The 20,974-nt window shown below is 44.2% G+C and overlaps 2 protein-coding genes across 2 annotated transcripts; both read right to left on the reverse strand.

Annotated features, from left to right (window-relative positions):
- Positions 1-7,667: 7,667 nt before the first annotated feature.
- Positions 7,668-9,752, reverse strand: LOC308282405 (thimet oligopeptidase-like; the record flags this gene model as incomplete). The annotated part of the gene is made up of 1 exon (XM_080722750.1): positions 7,668-9,752. The coding sequence occupies one exon, from the start codon at positions 9,750-9,752 to the stop codon at positions 7,668-7,670; it is 2,085 nt and encodes a 694-aa protein (XP_080578876.1).
- Positions 9,753-11,391: 1,639 nt separating this feature from the next.
- On the reverse strand, positions 11,392-12,552 carry LOC308281487 (inositol polyphosphate 1-phosphatase-like; the record flags this gene model as incomplete). The annotated part of the gene is made up of 1 exon (XM_080721703.1): positions 11,392-12,552. The coding sequence occupies one exon, from the start codon at positions 12,550-12,552 to the stop codon at positions 11,392-11,394; it is 1,161 nt and encodes a 386-aa protein (XP_080577829.1).
- Positions 12,553-20,974: the final 8,422 nt, after the last annotated feature.

Raw genomic sequence — 20,974 nt, forward strand, 5'->3', positions numbered from 1 at the left:
CTGAAGACGTTATGCAAGCTAGCAGTCACTCAGCATGGTCTGGATCGGTCTGAACTCCCACATGACATCAGGTGGGAACTGGCATCCATGACTACCAACAGTAACAGAAGAAAATGATTAGTTACATAACTCAGTTACACACACGCACACACACACACACACACACACACACACACACACACACACACACACACACACACACACACACACACACACACACACACACAAACACAAACAAGTAAATAGCACAAGATGACATCAGCGCAGACAGGCAGATGTGGATTTCCCTAGTGGATGACGTCACCATACTTTTTTTTTCAAGGGTTTTCCCATTGGATGACGTCAGCGATTCTCTATGTTATCTTCATTATTTATTTATCAAGTGCCGCCACGACAGTACAAAGGCAGGGCCCTTAGCCAATGAGGAGCAATTGAGGTGCGGAGTGGTGTTAGCTGGAGTATTGGTTGAGCTTCACATGTCAGTTAACACGCTGCAGAATATAGTCACGAGCGAGCCCACACTGTTTCGTAGGAACAGTATTTCTAGTTTATAGATAGATATTGTGATGTCAAGTGAAGCGAAAGCTTCACTTTTCTGTTGTGCCTATATGGCAACCACACTTAAATACCTGACTTACACTATATGCTGTAGTAGACCAGTGTTCATTTAGTTGACTAAAGCTGGGTTCAAACCTGGATGGTTCGAGTGGCGCGATTACATACAAAGTCAATGCAAAGACGAGACAACACGCGACCGGGCGCGGCGCGAACAGGCGTGGCGCGAACGATCCGAATTTATTACAGTATTATGTATTGTGATGTCAAGTGAAGCATGAAAAAGCTTCACGTTTGGTGCAGCCGCCCAACCCGATAACATTTACAAAACACAGGTTCACTTTGCCTGGAAAAATAAATACATCTCGGACCGAATACAATAGTGTTGCCTATTAGCAACCACAATGACTAGTAGGCCCATAGAGCCCCGGGCGACTCCAGTCAGCTAAGTAAAGAGCACAGCTACAGTATGTCAACTGCAGGGACGTGCAGAGAATGTTATAGAGGCAGGGGCTAACATTACTAAAAGAGCACTTTTGGTGAAAATATTGAAAATAGCAGACCTCCAAGCTCACAATGTCACAGGGTGACGCGTTGTGAGCTTGGAGGTCGGCTATTTTTGATGCTTGATTTCTAAACAGAGAGGGCAATTCTTTCAACATAGGAGGCTACATTCAAGTTCAGGAGAGTTTGGACAAGGCAATTCTCTTGAATGCTGAATATGGCATGGGAATTTGCGTTTCTTTCACCATAGCAGAATCTGCTTCCATGGTCTGGAGAGGGCACTTTAACTTTTAACAGATAGGTAAAAAGGGCAGGGGGCTCAAGCCCCCTTTGATGTCTATGTGTGCATGTGCCTGGTCAACTGAATAACGATGACGGGCGCCGCTTCTGCCAGGCTAAAATAAACACTGATGCCATGGCCATTCACGCGAGATGTAGACATCCAGAGCCTTGTCCTTGTACGAAACGAGATCAGAAAGGAATAGAGGGACTGCAGGCCACAGTCTGATACAAAGCGAGCGTTCACGAGAACAGAGATGCAGGGTGGGCTGGTCGTGGATGGGGGTTGGGGGGGGGAGGGGTGACAGCTCCAGGGACTCGTTAATCGTTTTTTTCGTCCAACGATGCCCGAGTGCCCGGAGGAAGGCAGCAGATTACCACGGAGATCAATGCCAACGGGGGCCTGATAGTGCTGACATCTCAAGGTAGCAGAGTGCACGCAGTGCAGTGGCCTCACGGGACCTCTGCAAGCCAATAAGGAGAGTGAGTGGTGTTTATACCACCACAGGGACGTCACAATGGGGGGGAAAGTGGGACTGAGTTACTAGGGCCCAAGGTGGAGGGGGCCTGGAATTATTTTATGCTTTAGCTATTGAAAAATAGCAGATCTACAAGCGGTGCCGCGCTGCGAGCTTGTAGATCTGCTATTTTTTAAAAGTCGTGAAAACGTGATGTGCAAATCTTTGAATATATGTACTTTTTAAGTGAACATTTGTAACTCAAATGTTGCTTCTGGGGGGGGACCCTGGAACTAAATATTTTGAGATGGGGGTCCGTGGCCAAATAGATATTATGTTGGGGGTCCTTCACATGAAAAGGTTTGAGCACCACTGACAGAGGTTTTTCAAAAATAAAAATCTTAGAAGGATTTGAAATAGCCTATTCAAAGACACTTCACCATGTTTCAAAAATAGCAGATCTTTTATAACTGCTATTTTGCAATAGTTAAAGCACAACATAATGCGTAATAATGCGTTCCCAGTCTAAATGTGTCAAACCCCCTCCTCCCTCTACATTCATGGGGGGCCCGCAGTGAATCCTTGTACCCAGGGCCCAGAATCTGGTGCGACACCCCTGACCACCACATATACAGCGTGAAGGAGAGCCAGAGAGATGGAGGAGAAGTAAATAGCGGGAGGATTACACTGACTACACGTTAAAATGTGCTCATCAGTGTGACTCCCATAAATGCTGAACTGTAAAAGGCAGATTTATTCTTTGTCGCACGACAAAGAATAAGATCTCTCAACGTGCTCTCGCATCCGAAACACGTGACATTGTATAGGTCTGATATTTCCCTACACATTTTGTTGCCATGCTTTTCCTTTTTTTTTTTTCATTAAATCTTAAGCACTTTCACTTAATAATTCTATGTCAAAATAAGGAGTGAAAGTTCCTGCAAGTTCACAGTGGCGCAATGCTGGTGAGCTTTTAGATCGACTATTTTCCTACGCTTGTGCTGTAAAGTGAGGGCTCTGTACCTTATCTATAGTATACTATAGCCTATCTGTAGAAATGTGTAAATGTCATATAATTTATTGTATTACTATGCATGTAACTTGTAAGGATACAAGTTGGGTCAAATATTCACTGGAATTGTTTCTTCTTTCAATGTACAGTACTTGGAGTCAGGATGGATTTGCCACAATGGACAACATAATGTGGGTAAATTTAAGGTAAACAATATGTCCTTTCCTCTAGCACCACCCATAGGCCAACATTCCCACTTGCAAAGGAGACATTTCAAAATGAGTGGATTACCATGAAACTTCCTGCATCTTGCACCGTGGCCATTTCATGACCCATGACTTTTTTCAAGCATCAACATAATAGATGTTATTGTACAGAATTACCACAAGGGAGGAAAGGCACTTAACTCTCCCCACGCTTTGAACGATAACGCTCGCCCCATTTTTTACAGAACCTCGATGCCAATACGGCGCTCGTTCGGTTCGTTCGTCTGATGACTGTAAGCTGATGAGGGGTCGCGCGGCCGTTTACTGTAAACACATTTTCCGCTGTGATGGTGTAAAAAATCCATTATGCGTTAGATCAACGGAGAACAATTCACTTCCTTGTTGATTTCCTCTGGCCCGGAGGCTCTGTAGCCAGTGACTGCTCTGAATGTACGGCAACACATAGCAGGACAATTCACATTCATTCTCGCATGACGCCGCCCTCTGCTGCCTGGCAGACCAAAGTGCACTATTGCACAACCAAAAAAAATAAAAAATAAATAAATAAATGTCTGTCTGTCTATCTACTATAACGTCGCAAAGGTAAGCCGCTTTTTGATGGCGCCAGACCCAATAAATAAATAAATGATCTGGCAGTAGGAGAGTTAATGTGGAAGGAAGCAGCATGCCAAAATAAAGGTTGTAAGACACTGTCAATGAGTTAATAATGTTCTTTAATCTGCCACGTTTTGACATTGAGCCTTCAGAGCAAGTTAAACTTGGATTTTAACTCTGAAAATGGTTAACTGACTGACAGCGTCTTGCAACCTTTATTTTGGAGTAGTTGGTGGATTTAATCCTATAGAGTTTATCTTGTTAGCACCCACGACCAAGGAAGGGAAATGGAGGATGTACTCCTGGATCCAGTTTTAGAGGTAAGGCACACCTCTCGATAGGAAATGTTCTGTATAAGGATCATAACATGAGGAAGGTCAGGGTCATTGTCATCAAACCATCAAAAATGGCTGCACTTGAGACAAGCTGGCAGTTAATTAAACAGTACCAAACTTTGCTGTGAAAACTCATAAATTAAGGATTAAGGACTATATTTAATGTCAGGTCTTCAGGGCAGACTGATCATTCCCACAAACCCACCCATCCCTTATAAAGTTTGCTAACATTCATACCATGGCCTGTATTGTGACTTTGAACTTTGACCGTTCAACCTAAAAAAGTTAGTCAGGTCTTCGGGGCAGCCTTTTGATCATTACTGCCAAGTCTGGCCATCTGTTCTCAAGTTATTTTGCTAATATTCGCTGCCCATGGGAAGCATTGCGCCACACCAACCCCAACCCTGTGTAGAGGTTATACCTCCCTCCAGCCAGGGACGTGCAGAGAATGTTAGAGAGGCAGGGGCTGAAACCTCTAAAAGGGGCTTTAGTGAAAATATAGAAAATAGCAGACCTCCAAGCTCACAATGCGTTGTGCTGCTACGCGTTGTGAGCTCGGAGGTCGGCTATTTTCGGTACCTGATACCACACTAAACTAAGCATAATCAAGTCAATACTGGAGATGTGGCGCACGTACGGCATGTATTTCTACACAGAGAGAGCAATTCTTTCAACATAAGATGTTGCATTCAAGTTCAGGAGAGTTTGGACAAGGCAATGCTCTTGAATGTTGCCTTCGGGTATATGGCATGGAAAGGGGGAATTTGCATTCTTTCACCTTAGTGAAAACTGCATTCATGGTCTTAAGAGAGGGCACTTTTTACAGACGGGTAAAAGGGCATGGGCTCAAGCCCCCTTTGATGTCTTTGTGTACACATGTTTGCCTCCAGCAAGCTGTGTGTCTTGTTTCTTCTGTCCTTCCTGTGCACTTGCCTGTGCTCCTTTAGCCTGCATATCTCCACCCACTGCTCAAAGATTCAATGCTAGCTCCTCAGTCTTTGGCAACCCCCTTCACACCCAGCATGCTGCTCTCCAGATGTTGAACGTGGCGTATGTGAGAGGCCGCTTGCATCTTATTATTGCATCAGGTGCCAAGCAAGCACCTGTTAGCCACGTCCTGCCCTGTTGGATTTAACAGTGCGCCATCATCAGGTCTGCGTGGCAGACTGCACTGGTACCTCACACTGCATTGAACCTGCGGAAGTGTAGGGTTTGTGTTTCGGCTGTAGCAACCAAGAGTTTCTAAATACAAACGAGGTTTGCCGCCCTCTCGCCCGCTATCGCTTTCAGGGTGTGCTCTATATTAACCATTGTCTAAATGGTTAAAGACCTAGTGAAATGGGTTTTTTGGGGGCATTTTATTTTGAAGTTTCAGTCTGTTTCTAAACCAATCAGAAGGGACCAGCCCTACAGGCAATGGGACGACTCACGTGTGCCCAATGTGAACTGTGTTTTGTAACCTTTGAGTAATGTTATCCGGGTTGGACGGTTGCACAACAGAAACGTTTATCTTTTGGTCACGCTTCACATTCTAACCAATGTCTGTTGTTTTAGTAATAGTATAGTAAAATGCCACACCTTTGCAAATGATTCAGTTCATTACATTGATTGATTAGAAAGACCCCTTTATACCTAAAATAGATAACATATCAGCAACAGCTACTGTACTTCAGGAATTGCTTGGAATATACATATATGCACCATATATGCACTAACTAAACTTTTCCAGAAGAAACAGTGTCGGCTTGCTAAGAATGTTGTTATTATTAAGGATTGATAGGGTCATAAGTGTTAAAGGTACTAAGGTTAAAGGCATTAAAGGTTTTAAAGCTGAACTCATTGACTGCCAAGGCCTGAGTTTTTTCCTGAGTTTCCAGAATTATTCATTATTATTTTTTGGTTTTAAAATAGTTAATGTCTGAGTCATACTGTCAGAGGCTTTGCCATAGCACTTGTTAAAGTTATAATTCTATAAATACTAAATACCTGTACCCTTAAAGTTATACTATATCTAGAGAGAGGACGGCCCCGCCCCCAGCTATTCATTTCAATGAAAGTTGCTAACAAGAGCAAGAAGCAACCGGGAGTACCTCTACTTCCTGGAAGTACCTCTACTTCCTGGAAGTACCTCTCCTCTACTTCTACGTTTCAGAAGATAGAAGCATGCGCAGGAAAATTATAAATGCAGAAGTCTTGCAATACCAGAATTGTCCATCAGGCTTTAGTAATCTTCTCCGGTTCTGGGCGGCTTGGTTTTGCCCGTCTGTCTATGTCTCTTTTATGCCCATACTGTACATGGATATCTCTGTATCTGTCTGTCTACTTGTGTTCTATCTATCTGTGTGTATGGGCCATGTCGGTTGGACAACCCTCATATCTGAACGACTTCACGGCTGGCACTCCGTCCAAACTCCATATTTGCCTATATATGGGCCAGAGATTGCGTTAGACCGGGAATTGCCGGATTTGACCAATTTTTAATGACAAAGACCGGAAAATATAAACCTCATCGGACATAAGGACCGATTGAAAATGACACGGCAGTTCATTAATATCACCGCAAATCCCTCTCTCTCTCTCTCTCTCTTTCTCAATGTCTCTCTCTCTCTCTCTCTCTCTCTCTCTCTCTCTCTCTCTCTCCCTCATCACTCTCACATGCACGTTAGTTTGGTTGCACAAAAACACACGGGTTAAGCTACACTTTTTCCTGTTAATAATAACCTATGTGAAATAAGCTGCATTGGGAGATACGCGGCAGACACTTTATTGTGAAGGTAAGACAGGAAATGATAGTTAGTGCTGGGTTGGCCCTAGTTGTCAGTTTGTTATGATGTCGCTAAAGTCTGTGAGCTGCATTGGTTTGGAATACCCCGCGCAGTTTAAGTTATACATGAATGGACAGTCAAAATAAGTTGTATTATCAGAACTGTTTAGCCTACATTAATTTGCGAACGGGGCGCTGGGGGGAGAGAGAAGACAGCAGTCCATTTCAGCGTCATCTTGCAACGTGCACCCACGGGAATTATGGAAGACACGCAGGACAACTAACAACCCATATAAAACAAACTTTATACACTCGATTCATTGACGTTCTTTATGAGGAGATGTTATGGAAACTGTACGAGATCACCACCAAAGCCTTTACAACCTTCCCAAAGTTGCATAGAGATGCATGGACATCGTGACCACTCGACCATAGCAGTGAGTAGTCTATAATTGATTAATTTCTGGACAGATGAATCTATCAACCTATGAAACATTTGCGCAGACCTCACTTTCAGAATATTTCTCATTATTCTGTACATGTGTTAGCCTCGATGCAACAGAAACAACTTGTTATGAAACCATGCAGTATGCGTGCAAACACACAGCCTGAGCCTGTGCGAGAATAGTCCAATATAAATTAATTCCCTTATGCAAGATGAAGCTGTATGTTTTTTGTACAGCCTACTACTCCTTTACATTCAATTCGTTCAGTCCCAACTATACAACAGGACTTAAACTGTTGTTTTTGGCTATGTTTTTGCACCTGCTTGTCATCCATGCATTACAATTATTATGTCCGGTATTTTTATCAGATGTCCGATAAATTTTAATCATGCCGGTCACGGTGACCGGCTGTTAAAAATCCTAGCGCGACCTCTGATATGGGCATGTCTGGTTTGTTTATAGTTACTGTATGTCTGAGTCATAGTGATGTGGCCTAGGTCGAGGTGGTCCGCTCTGGTTGGTCGGTCGCCCGGATCACATTAGAAACCAGCTTACTTTTCTTTTTCATTTTTCTCTTTTGTTTTATAACCGTTATTCCTTCGCTCAGGAGGAACGCTTCCTTATTGGGTTCACGACCCAAGAAGTTCTTCAGCATCTCCTTGGCGTCCTTAGAGGCACCAGGCTTCAGGATGCAGTTCCTGTAGTCCAGACCCACCTTAGGGTTCATGATTCCTTCCTGTTTGAAACGGCTGTAAAACATGTCCATGGACAACACCTCGACCCACAGGTGGCGATACAACTCGGCACCGTAGCCATCTGCCACTTCGTCACCGATATATGATATAATGGGCCCTTGAAAAGCAGGGACTCCCAGAATGTCCATGCTGAGCCTCCAGCATTTATTAGCCAGGCTCCGGGTGCCAACGTACTGGGTGTGAAGAAACTGGTCCAATTTAGCTTTCACTATGTGCTCTAGGCAGCCCATACTGATGTCAGCGAGGCGAGACTGGACGAGTTTGTCCAGCAAGTCGTCGGGAATGGGAGCTCCAGTCTTGTAGTGTTTAGAGATTATCTGTAGTGGTTCCTTCTCCCAAACCCAGTTCTCCAACATCTTGGAAGGAGCCTCCTTAAAGTCCAGTTCCACATTGCATGCATTGAACACAGCGTAGTCGACCTGAGCACAGAGGTCGTGCATGGCATGACCAAACTCATGGAAGAACGTTTCTACATCATCGTGTTTCAGCAGGCATGGGGTGACGGCCGTGGGTTTGATAAACTTGGTCACTATGGCAGTGACAGCAATCTGTCTTCTCCCATCAGACAGCAGACAGCTGGGCTGCAGCAGCTCACAATATCCAAGCCAATCTGCTTCCATTTCCTTTCCTTCTCTGGTGAACAGGTCAAGGTAGAACTGTCCGATTGTCTGTCCAGAGGAGCGGTCGGTGACACAGTACAGAGTGACATCGGGATGCCACACGGGGGCGTCGTGCACCAGGCTGAAGGACAGACCCAGCAGGTCCTGGCAGATGTCCAGCAGACCCTGGGTCACAACCTCCAAGGGAAAATACTCCTTCAACTGGTTGTGATCCACTCCATACTGGTTCAACACCTGGGCCTTGTAGTATTCCAGGTCCTCCATATACAGCTCTCCATTGAATGGCAGACCTCGCTTCTGACACTCATCCTGCTTTAGTTTGAGGAGGTTTGTTCTCTCTTTGTCTGCCAGTGGCTTCAGCTTATGGGCCAGCTCGTCCAGGAAGTTGGAGACATTCTGGGCAGACTTTGCCATGCTTGAATTCAGGACAAAGTCGGCATAGGTTTGGAACTCCAATGAAGGGCTCGTCCTTGAACATGAATTCAGCAACGCCATGACGGCCGAGCTTTCTTTATTGCGCAAGTTAATCGCTTTCGCGAGTCTCTTGCATTTCTCCATGAAATCGTCGCAGTCCTCCAGTATGACCTTCAGCTTGTCTCCATCTGCCTCCAAGGAGCTCAGGACGTCCTTGGGAACACCTCCCAGTTCATCCCTGCTGAAGCTCAAACTGGTGCCTTTGATCTTGTCTCGTTTCTTTTTAGAGCGACGATGCACTCCATTCCTTTTTTTATGTTTTAAGGGGTAAATACCCCTTATATCCAGGGCTAGTTTCCCAAGCCATCTCTCTATGTATCTCTTATCCTCCACGGTAAGACTTTCTTCATCCAGCTTCAAACTCAGAGCACGAATCCTCTTGTAGACGTCCTCTCTCCTGCTCATGTCCACGTCAAACTTAGGCAGCTTCTCCGATGCCTCGATGCTGGCGGCCCTCACCTCCTTACTGGGAGACACACTCCTGAGGAAGTACAAGATGGTCTCCTGGACAGTGTACTTGGTTTCCATGTCGGCCAGGGCCTTCAGGGTGTTGCTGAAGGTCACTCTGTCCAGGTCAAGGGAACTGATGGCATCGAACACCTTCTTGGTGTTGGCGATGAGTTCGTCAGACATCTTCCGTATCTGTTCGGGGCTCAGATCCCAGTGCAGGCGGTTCTCGGTGCAAACCCCAGTGGTGCTGCTGAAATCCACCTCTCCTGTAGCTCCCATGTTGTTCGGGCAGTGTAGTCTGAGCTCCGTGAGCCTGTTTGGGTGTTATACCTTAGTCGGGGGTAGATTGTAACTTTAAAGGATTCCCAAGGTGCTGATGCAATATTGATGTCATGGTCTTGCCCAAATATGGAAGGGTTGGTGTGCAATGCGGGGAAGTTGCAGTGAGTATTCTTCTGTACGAGGACAATATTGTTTTAATGGCTGAAAAGGAATCTGATATGTAAAAAATGCTATCTCCTATACATGAAATGAGTAGTGGAGGATGTCCATAAACGAAAAGAAAACTAATATGATACACTTCAGAAGCTCTCAAACTCATATTAGTAATTATCAGTTTTATTATGGTGAGAAGATAATTATGTAAATTCTTAAAATATTTGGGTCTTTACATTGATGAGCATATGAGTCTAGTTCATGGTTCCACAGTCCTTGCTGAGTTTGCAGGCAGAGCATTGAGAGAGGTTATTGGTCAAATCAAGAGACTTAAATATGTTGGCTTCCTTACCTACACAACACTTTATCAGGCTTGTGTTTGCCCAGTTCTTGATTACAGTGCTGGGGTCTGGGGTCATGGGAGATTCCCTAAGAGTGTAGCTGTGCACAACCGAGGCCATCCGATATTTCCTGGGCGTACATAGTGCCAATGGCAGCAGTATCAGGCGATACTCAGGGATGGGATCCTTGTGAGGTCAGTGGAAGGTCTGCACCGCCAGGTTGTGGAACAGATTAGTCACTATGAATGATAATAGATTAACAAAGAAAGTATTTAACTGGGACAGACAGCAGATTGGACCCTGGATAGAGGACATGCGTGTTATGTTTTGTAAATATGGAGTGGAAGATGTGTTCCTCAGATCAGAACAAGTTGATGTTGTGGCACTAAAGGAGATGCTTTTTGATCAGATTACGTACACACAGAGAAATGAAGTATGATTAATATACGGAAAAATGTTTTATTTAACCTGCCAAAGAAAAAAAGGTCACTCTGTGCTCAGATTAGAGGAGGTAGGCCTATACTGCCACTCCATATTGAAACAGGTTATGTTGGGCTGGAGGAAGAAGAGCGAATCTGCCAAATGTGTGATCTTAATGAAATAGAACATGAGTATCATTTTGTTCTGTATTGTCCCTTTTATTCGAGATTAAGAGAAGAGTTGTTTAATAATATTAACAATGTTTATATTTTGGATATCAGAGACTCGCAACTTATTAAATGTCTATTTGAAAAACATATTTAAACTGGCAAACTACTTTGAGAAAGCTTGGGACTTAAAAATAATTGTACAACAGTAGGGGTTAAGTACCATATTATGTTTTGTTTTACTTGACTTTGTATCCCCTCTGGTATCTATGTTGTATACCGGTAATCAATGTATATAAAAGAGAAAAAAGGAATATACTTACGAATATCGTAACCTTGTCTGAAAAGGTGTCATATAATCCCATGATGGATGGGCCACGAGGTGGCATGACACCTAAATAAAATAATTGTTGGTGGTGATGTCACCAAGAACGCTGCTCCTTCATTGGCTAAAGGCCCTGCCTTTGTACTGTCGGTCAGTTTTATGAGGAGAATAAACTTAGTATATAAAGATTTGGGAGAACATACTGGACTCGCCTTTCAGCGAGCCCAAATTTACAGCTTACCATTTAACCCCCTTATGACAACGTGGAGCGATGTAGAGTCCAGATAGGCCACAAGACCGCCCTGGTTGGCCCAGCGGTCTGTCCCTTTACTCTCAGTGCGGGGCTGGTGATAGGTCACTTCTGCCCGGACGACGTCTCCTCCGATGCTGGCCTGACGCAGACATTCACTTAGGTCCACTACCCCGCCCCCAAGGGCCCGGAGTAGAGCATGTGGTGCACATGAGTCCCACTTAAATGTGCTCCCTTCTGAGAGCACATAGACATCAGCCAAACCCTGGATCACACACAGTAACTTATAGCCGGCTCCAGAGGCATACATGAACCTGTCCGGGCCACCACACAGTGGGGCCAGCGCTTCCTTCACCGCCTGCTTCTCACTGGGGCTGAGGACCACCGACAGGCCTCCTCTTTCCCCTCCTCCGCCCCCGTCGGGTCTGCCCTTGGGCCGGGAGACTGAGCAGGCTTTGACGTTTCCGCACGACACGCCCCAGAAGTGCTTTCCTCTCCAGCGACCAGTGGCTGGGTCCTTGTGGTTGAAAGGCTGATTGATGACGCCCATGACCGGTTCTCCCGTGTTCCTCAGGTAAACCCCGATGAGAACCAAGGCACAATGCAGACCTGATGGGGACAGGCGTCCCTCTTCCATCACCTCCTCGCGACCATCAATGTATTGGCTAGTGGCATCAATAGGATCGATCCAGACGCTGATCTCAGAGGGACTAAGAAGCACGTCAAGATCCTCAGGTCCTGTGTCACTTGTCCCTGGGTCTTGGTGAATGGCCCGTGCCAGGAGAGATGCTGCCATTTTGTCACCATCCAGCACTGTGGCCAGGAGCGCTGCTGTCTCCACCTCTGTTGCACATATGGTCACTGTCACACTCTCTCCAAGACCATTTTCAAACTTGTTGGACTCCTCTCCGTGTATGAAGCCAGTCATTTCAGGGAACCGGGCTCCGACATCATGGCAGATCATCTCTTGGATCACCACGTCTGCGAGTGTCTTGAAGTCCCGGACAAACTTCTTGTTTTTATCATCTCCAGTTTTCTCTTGAACCAGAAGCTGGAAGAGGGAGACTTCCTGCCTGCAGACCCGAGCTACGTTGGCGGCTTTCTCAGCCACTCGAAGCAGCAGCTGGAGTACATCAGCCATCGAGATTGGAAGGGGAGGGGGGAAGCTACATGACGGATCTGTTCCTGAACCAAGCCACGGTAGAGTAAGACTGTGACCCGACAGTATTTATACAATGTAAATAGAGTAATAATATCAACACACATACGTAAAACGTGCACATTCTATTTGTTTCGTTTCATTACGTCACTATTAGGTTTAAGAAATTCAGCAGTGATGTACCGAGGTGTTATTGGTTCACAGTCTTTAGTGCTCGACACGTGTCTCTCCATTTCTCCTCTGTCTTTCTGTCTGATCAGTGATCACCTGCCTCTTCCTCACTCCCCTTAAAGAACCAAGGCACCCACAAGGCACTCGACGTGAACCTACAACATCCAATCCGCAACACAGATTGGACAAGTAGCGACTTAACAGTAAATTAGCTGAACAAGTAACAGAAGGCTTCTTCTGTGTATCATCGTCCTTGATGATTGGTTGACGACATTATATTTCACAAGATTTCTTGTTACTTAGGGGAGGCCGTGGGGCTGACTGTTGTCTTCTCCCCCTTACTGACGTCGGCTTAGGCAGGGTTTGAACCACTCACCTTCCACATGAAGGGCACAGCATGCCCTTGTTTTTATCGGTGCGAGGCGTTGTGTGCTTGTAGATCTGCTGTTTTCACAACCTTTGTGCGACGGCTTTGTATGATGAAGCAGGGCTTGACTTTGCGAAAGAACGTACAAATTGGAGACTTGGAGACACAAGGTTTCCAGCCGACAACGACGATGTATTGCAAAGGACCAGAGGGTTGAAGTTGGTTGGATCAAAAATATCTATAAATCCACCCCTTGCCCATCCCGAATAGAGCAGGAAATCCAGAGCCATGTCCCTGAACTTGAACTGTTTTTTGTGAATTGTTTTGTTTTCACCACGGCTGGTTGATGACAAAATAATCAGAGTAATAGCTATTTCCTTAGCGACCATTAGAAACCAGAAAAACTAGAGACACTAGAAACCTATTTATTAAATATGAGATAATGATACATTTTGATTAATAAAGACTACAACAACAACACCAGCAAAACAAATGTGTCTAAATAGCTGTATAAAAAAACGATGGCATGAAAATAAAATAAACAACATTACCTTGAGGCACATACTGTAACTGAGGTATGATAAATACCAATTAAATGTGCAAATCTGAGTTCCCGGAAGCTCTCGTTTCAAATCAGGCACAGATTAATGTGCTTGTGTTTCAGAAATGACACCCAAAGATTCCAGTACAAAAAAACAAAGCAAACCTTACCACGTGAGCCCTAGCATCCTGGGCATGTCTTAATAGGACAACATTCAGCCAGAACAGGAGAGCTTACCATGCAGTTCATACAGTAGGGACGTGCAGAGAATGTTAGAGAGGCAGGGGCTGAAATTTTTGGTGAAAATATAGAAAATAGCAGACCTCCAAGCTTACAACGTGTCGCGCTGCGACGCGTTGTGAGCTTGGAGGTCGGCTATTTTCGATGCTTGGTTTCTATGCAGAGAGGACAATTCTTTCAACATAAGATGCTGCGTTCGGCAATTCTCTTGAACGTTGCCTTCAGGTATGGCATGGAAAGAGGGCATTTGCATTTCTTTCACCATCGTAAAAACTGCATTCATGGTCTGGAGAGGGCACTTTTTTACAGAAGGATAAAAGGGCAGGGGCTCAAGCCCCATTTGATCTCTATGTGTGCACGTGCCTGTCATAGTATAAGCTCGTTGTGACCTTGTAGATTTTTATTCGCGAAAAGGTTTGGTGTAAAGGTTTGGTGTAAAGGTTTGGTGTAAAGGTTTGGTGTAGAGGTTTGGTGTAAAGGTTTGGTGTAAAGGTTTGGTGTAAAGGTTTGGTGTAAAGGTTTGGTGTAAAGGTTTGGTGTAGAGGTTTGGTGTAAAGGTTTGGTGTAGAGGTTTGGTGTAAAGGTTTGGTGTAAAGGTTTGGTGTAAAGGTTTGGTGTAGAGGTTTGGTGTAGAGGTTTGGTGTAAAGGTTTGGTGTAAAGGTTTGGTGTAAAGGTTTGGTGTAAAGGTTTGGTGTAAAGGTTTGGTGTAAAGGTTTGGTGTAAAGGTTTGGTGTAGAGGTTTGGTGTAAAGGTTTGGTGTAAAGGTTTGGTGTAAAGGTTTGGTGTAAAGGTTTGGTGTAAAGGTTTGGTGTAAAGGTTTGGTGTAGAGGTTTGGTGTAAAGGTTTGGTGTAAAGGTTTGGTGTAAAGGTTTGGTGTAAAGGTTTGGTGTAAAGGTTTGGTGTAGAGGTTTGGTGTAAAGGTTTGGTGTAAAGGTTTGGTGTAGAGGTTTGGTGTAGAGGTTTGGTGTAAAGGTTTGGTGTAAAGGTTTGGTGTAGAGGTTTGGTGTAGAGGTTTGGTGTAAAGGTTTGGTGTAGAGGTTTGGTGTAAAGGTTTGGTGTAACGGTTTGGTGTAGAGGTTTGGTGTAAAGGTTTGGTGTAAAGGTTTGGTGTAAAGGTTTGGTGTAAAGGTTTGGTGTAAAGGTTTGGTGTAGAGGGGGAAAAAGTAGGGAACAAAGTACAGATCCCCTGAGGGCCCCAGCCAACAAAATATATTAACAGTTTTACTGCCAGATGTTATTTATTTATTGGGTTTTGTGCCAGCAAAAGCACCTTACCTTTGCGATGTTATAGACAAAGATGTATTCATTTTTTTTTATCATTATTATTTTCTTTTCTCCTTAAATAGGTGTACTTTGGCTATACTAGCAGTAGAGGGTAGCCTCATGCAAGAATTAATGTGAAATGGCCGCGGTAGGCTGCCGTCCGTCAAGGCAGCTCAATCGCTACAGAGCAATAGACCCAGAGAAAATAACATGGAAGTGTTTTGTCACTCCATTGATGCTAACGTCCAGTGGGTTTTTGAGAGCACTTTTACGGGAGCTGTCTCTACGGTACACACCCGCGTGACCCCTCATCAGTTTACAGACATCAAAGCAAGGTACAAAAGAACGAGCCAAAGAACGTACTATTGGCATCGCGCCGCCAGGAAAAATGGGGCGAACGGGAACGTCCGGAGCAGTATAAGAGTTAAAAAGTAAAAATAATGTCAAAGAAATTATCAAAAGTAGAGAAAATAGCAGAACGGGCAGATCATGCTATTTATTGAAATCGGATTAAGTGATTAAGGTTCCTAGGATTGTTGTTTTCTTGAATAGACCACCCTAGGCTAGAGCTAACTTATCTGAGACAGAAACTTTCTGAGCGAGAAGGGCAGAAGGAGGACAGTTTGTTACTTTTTCTGAGGGACATGAGTGTGTATGCAGGGTTGTATATGTGAGTGGGTTTTGTGGGCACATGTTGACAGCCTGTTACTTTAACTTGAAGGATGGTGTGTGGTCTATTGCCTATATAATTTACATTCCGTCGTACAAATCCAGCTATATGTCTGTGTCTCGCTGTCAGTATAGGCTACATGCGGACCGTATGACAGGACTGGGGTCAGAGCAACTCAGATCCATGACGCCAGTCACTATGACGCGTGGCTCTCTGTTTGCTGGCCTGGCATACCGAAGGAGTAAATAGGAGGGTTGGATGACAGCTGGCCTACAGTATGCCTCCTTCTGAGAGGGATTCACAAACACAAGGTGGACAGCAAAGAAATACATTTACTTAAAGGACCATTTCACCTCTGACAACCAGATCTTATTTTATTGTTGTTTGGGACACGGACACGTTATTTTTTGTGTTCAATCTGTGTTTTTAGATATTTTTAGTATTTCAGCATGCTACAAAGCATCATAAGATGCACAATGCATAATTGAAGCATGCTACAAAGCATCATATAAAATAAGATCTGGTTGTCCCAGAGGTGAAATGGTCCTTTAAGTTACATGTTTTGAGTATCCGTACTATTAGCATTTGTATTTGTGTTTTTGGGTGAATTTCACTTCACATAGGCCTACATGTCAAAGACTTGACTCCACTATTTGTAGGCATGGAGAAAATAGTCTACATTATGAATTAACCACATCAAGTTATTAATGTCTTTTGAAGACTTTCACTACAGCGATGCTTTGATATTAAAAAGAAAATGTACTTTTGTGTTTGTTCCAGTATCCAGTACTTCAACCCAAGTACAAGACCGAGCAACTTTCACTTGTAGTTTAGTCATATTTGACCAGAAGTATATTATCACTGTCGAACAGAAACCTCGTATCTCCAAGTTTCAAATTTGTATGTTTTTTTTTCGCTAAGTAAAGCACTGCTTCATCAGGCAAGGCCATCGCACAAAAGTAGTGAAAACCGCCGATCTACAAGGACACAACGCCTCGCGGTGCGAGGCGTTGTGTTGCTTGTAGATCGGCTGTTTTCACTAGTTTAAATCATTTTAAAAATGATAAATACAAAACAATATAATACATACAAGGTTTCCACCCGACAACGACGATATATAGCCTACCCTATAACCCCAACCCTAAATCACAAGTACTGGGGTTGAGTCCATTCATTGTCCACCCCTGGAGGGATTCGCAAGCACAAGCCCCTCCGAGTGAAGCCATGGGAGATGGATTAGGTGTCAGACTGTGAGTATTTCTCCCAGCAGCTCCACAACCTGAACGCGGAGCCACCCACAGTCTCCCAGGAAGCTCCAGAGACCAGCGAGCTGAGGAGGGCAGCAAAGGGCACCCGGAGCCTCCTCCGCACCCCCACGATTCCGGTGTGTAAGCAGGGTCACAGCGAAAGGCTGTGGCTAACAAGCCGACCATCCGCTCTGTTCCCTCGCAATGCTGCTGCACTCCCGGGCAGGGACGTGCTGGCCATTGGGAAAAGCGGGACAACTCCCGAACGGCCGGTTCATTCCCGGCCAGTCCATTAGGAAAAAAAAAAAATGTCGGCCTTCGTTCCATTTTGGGGGATGGGCGTCCAACAAAGTAAATTGTCACTGTCGGGCAGAAACCTTGTATCTCTGAGTTTCAAATTTGTACATTTTTTCACAAAGCAAAACCCTGCTTCATCATACAAGGCCGTCGCACAAAAGTTGTGAAAACAGCAGATCTACAAGCACACAACGCCTCGCAACGCGAGGCGTTGTGGGCTTGTAGATCGGCTATTTTCACTAGTTTAAATCATTTTTAAAATTATAAATACAAAACAAACGGTTTTGGACATACAAGGTTTCCACCCAACGACGACAAAATTTAACTCATGTAATTGGCCCACTGGCTTGTCACTTGTCATGATCTGAAATGGCAAATCTTTGAGTAGCAGCAGCGCTATAGAGAGAGATCTCTCTCTATAGCGCGCAATGAGGGCCTCTCCAACTCTTTTTCCCGGGCTGAATCAGGGGCCCAGCACATCCCTGCTCCCGGGGTCTTTCTCTCCCCCTTGAGGAAAGCAGAGATACTGTAGAGCGGGACATCTATCAAAGGAATGTCAGCTATCCCCCCCAGGCAATTTGCATGCTTATTATTTGTCATTGAAAAAATGGTTGATATGATTAGGAAGGCATTTCCCAGGGGAGGGCAAAGAGTGGGACCTTTGTTTGTAACCTTCTCGCTGAGAGGGGTGCAGAACCTTTGTTTTTATGCATCAGTACATGTCCATGTTTACAGATACAAGTGTTCGTTTTCAGCGCAGTTATGCGAGACAGCTCTCTGCATGTTAAAGGACAACTTTGTTTTTTTTACAACAAGGGTTCATATTTTAGATTGTAATTAGAGAAAAGAAAAAGCGAGTGTTAAAATGTTTTCATTTGCTTCGTTCTACTATCGCGTTTACCGTGCTAAAATGTGGGGCATGCATACGCATGGGGGCATGCGTACAAGCGTACAAGCGGCTAAATAGGTATTTTTAGACACAATAAGCCAGCAGTTTCTTTATTGCTATTTACAGTAACACTTCTAGCCCCCATAAGTCACATCCAACCATGAAAGGTTGCGTTGTATCTTGGGAATGGGCTTATTCTATGTAAAATGACATGTTTAGCCACTTGTACGCATGCCCCCAACCACTGAAATAAGAATCTCTAAAACAATAGAAAGAAGTAAATTAAATAATTTTAACACTCATTTTAACACAATCTTTTACATTATTTAATTACAATCTAAAATATGAACCCTTGTTGTAAAAAAAACTAAAGTTGTCCTTTAAGTGTTTGGCTACAGACAAACGAACAGACCTACCGGTACAGTGAAATGTAGGGACCCTAGCTTGCAGGTCGATGTTTACATTTTCAGAGGTAATTTGACACGCGCTGTGTAGTCGGAGGCTATTGTTCGACAAAGCCAAAAACTTGACATTTTCGACAAGGTCCAAGAATTGATCACATAGCTTTTGGTATGGAAACGCAGAATAAGCAAACGGTAACAGTGGAGCATTTGCATTCTGCTGATTACCCTTTAATTTATAGTTCAAGCTTCCCTGTAGGTCCATATATCCATTTCTTTCAGCGAGGAGCAGACAGCTCAAATGGATCTTTTGTTTTGAACTGCAAAGGGTGTGTTTGTCCATTGGCCGTACCGTTAATAAGCTGACATTGACATATGGCACGAGGGAAAATTTACAACTCACTCAACAATGAAACAGCTGTGTAAGTAATTCATATATTACCACAGGGTGATTTACATCACTGTGTGTGTGTGTGTGTGTGTGTGTGTGTGTGTGTGTGTGTGTGTGTGTGTGTGTGTGTGTGTGTGTGTGTGTGTGTGTGTGTGTGTGCGTGTCTCTGTGTCTTGTGTCATGTGTCATGTGTGTGTAAGTCCTAAACCTGTCGTTTTGTATTTATCGTCCAAAAAATTTACTAAACTAGTGAAAACAGCCGATATACAAAGCACACAACGCCTCGCGATGTGTGCTTGTAGATCTGCTGTTTTCACTAGTTTTGTGCGACGGTCTTGTATGATGAACTTTATCAAAACATACACATTTGAAACTTGGAGATACAAGGTTTCTTCCCGACATTGACAATATTTACACCCCCGTATTATGTTGGTGTGCCCATGGATTCTTGGGACATGAAAAGTGTGCCCATGCAGAAAAAAGGTTGAGAAAAACTGATTTACATCACTGTGTGTGTGTGTGTGTGTGTGTGTGTGTGTGTGTGTGTGTGTGTGTGTGTGTGTGTGTGTGTGTGTGTGTGTGTGTGTGCGTGCGTGCGTGCGTGCGTGCGTGCGTGCGTGCGTGCGTGCGTGCGTCTCTGTGTCTTGTGTCATGTGTTTGTGTTTGTGTAAGTTCATGCACAAACAGCATGCAAGTCAACGAACTGCATGCATTTTCCTGTACTGTACAGGCATGTACCATAACAATAAACCTCACACAAACTTCAAATTGTGCACCAACTGTACATAATCAAGGCAGAACAACAAACGGAGGATATATGGAAAACATAATGCAAGCCTAAGCATGCTGCTCTCTCTCCCTCCCTCCCTCTCTCTCTCTCTCTCTCTCTCTCTCACACACACACACACACACACACACACACACACACACACACACACACACACACACACACACACACACACACACACACACACACACTACTTTCTCTCTTTATCTTCCATCTCAGACCTCTGCCCAGGATCATTAGCGCACAGAAGCCATACATACCCACACATTTTAATAGGCTTATCTATAATGCCGTTCTCCTTCAAATGAGACGTACAATCCGCTTGTTAAATCTAGAGTTCACAGGACTTACTGGCCGGATTATTAGACCACAGCACTGCACAGTGTACACACATTGCTCACATAATGATTGATGAACCCGTAATTCCTTAGATACATTTGTGATTTGCCTGTCACAACACCAAAACACACAAACGCGCACACACTGACACCTCTGTCGGATGTTCCGTCGGTTTGTTTGTTTTCTCACTTAGACGTGACTTGCAAACAATTCAAAGAAATGCAAGTGATTACAGAGGCAGACAGACAGACAGACAGACAGACAGACAGACAGACAGACAGACAGACAGACAGACAGACAGACAGACTCTCATTAAAATCCACTCAAGTGATTCAGACATCTTACTCTTTATATTGCACAAAATAAGAATCCAATGATCGTTTCAGAGCTTTAAATGGGGCTCTGTGTGATGTGGATTCCATTTATTTAAGTATTAGAATGTTATTATGTTCCAGGATGCTGACACTTCCAGTGAAACAACAGATAAAGATTACATCTTTGGGAACGAGGATTAATGTGGCTATTTTATAAACATCAATTGTGAGAGCACAAAGTGATTCACTTCCTTCTTTTTAATGCACATCACTACTTGACTTAACTATGATAAACCTGGCTTTACCTGTGCTAATCTGTAAGTAGGATCTCTATAATTTTAGTTGAATAGGTGCTCTGCTATGGGGGAGGGCCTTGAGCAGGAAGCAAGAACATTAGCATAACGGTGCCATGGCATTGGTCCGAAGGTTCATTAGTCCGAATTTGTAAAGAATACTATGCCTAACTCTAACCCTGCACCCGCTTCG

This window comes from Nannobrachium achirus (genome assembly GCF_963921795.1).
Source record: "Nannobrachium achirus genome assembly, chromosome: 3".
Lineage (NCBI taxonomy): Eukaryota > Metazoa > Chordata > Actinopteri > Myctophiformes > Myctophidae > Nannobrachium > Nannobrachium achirus.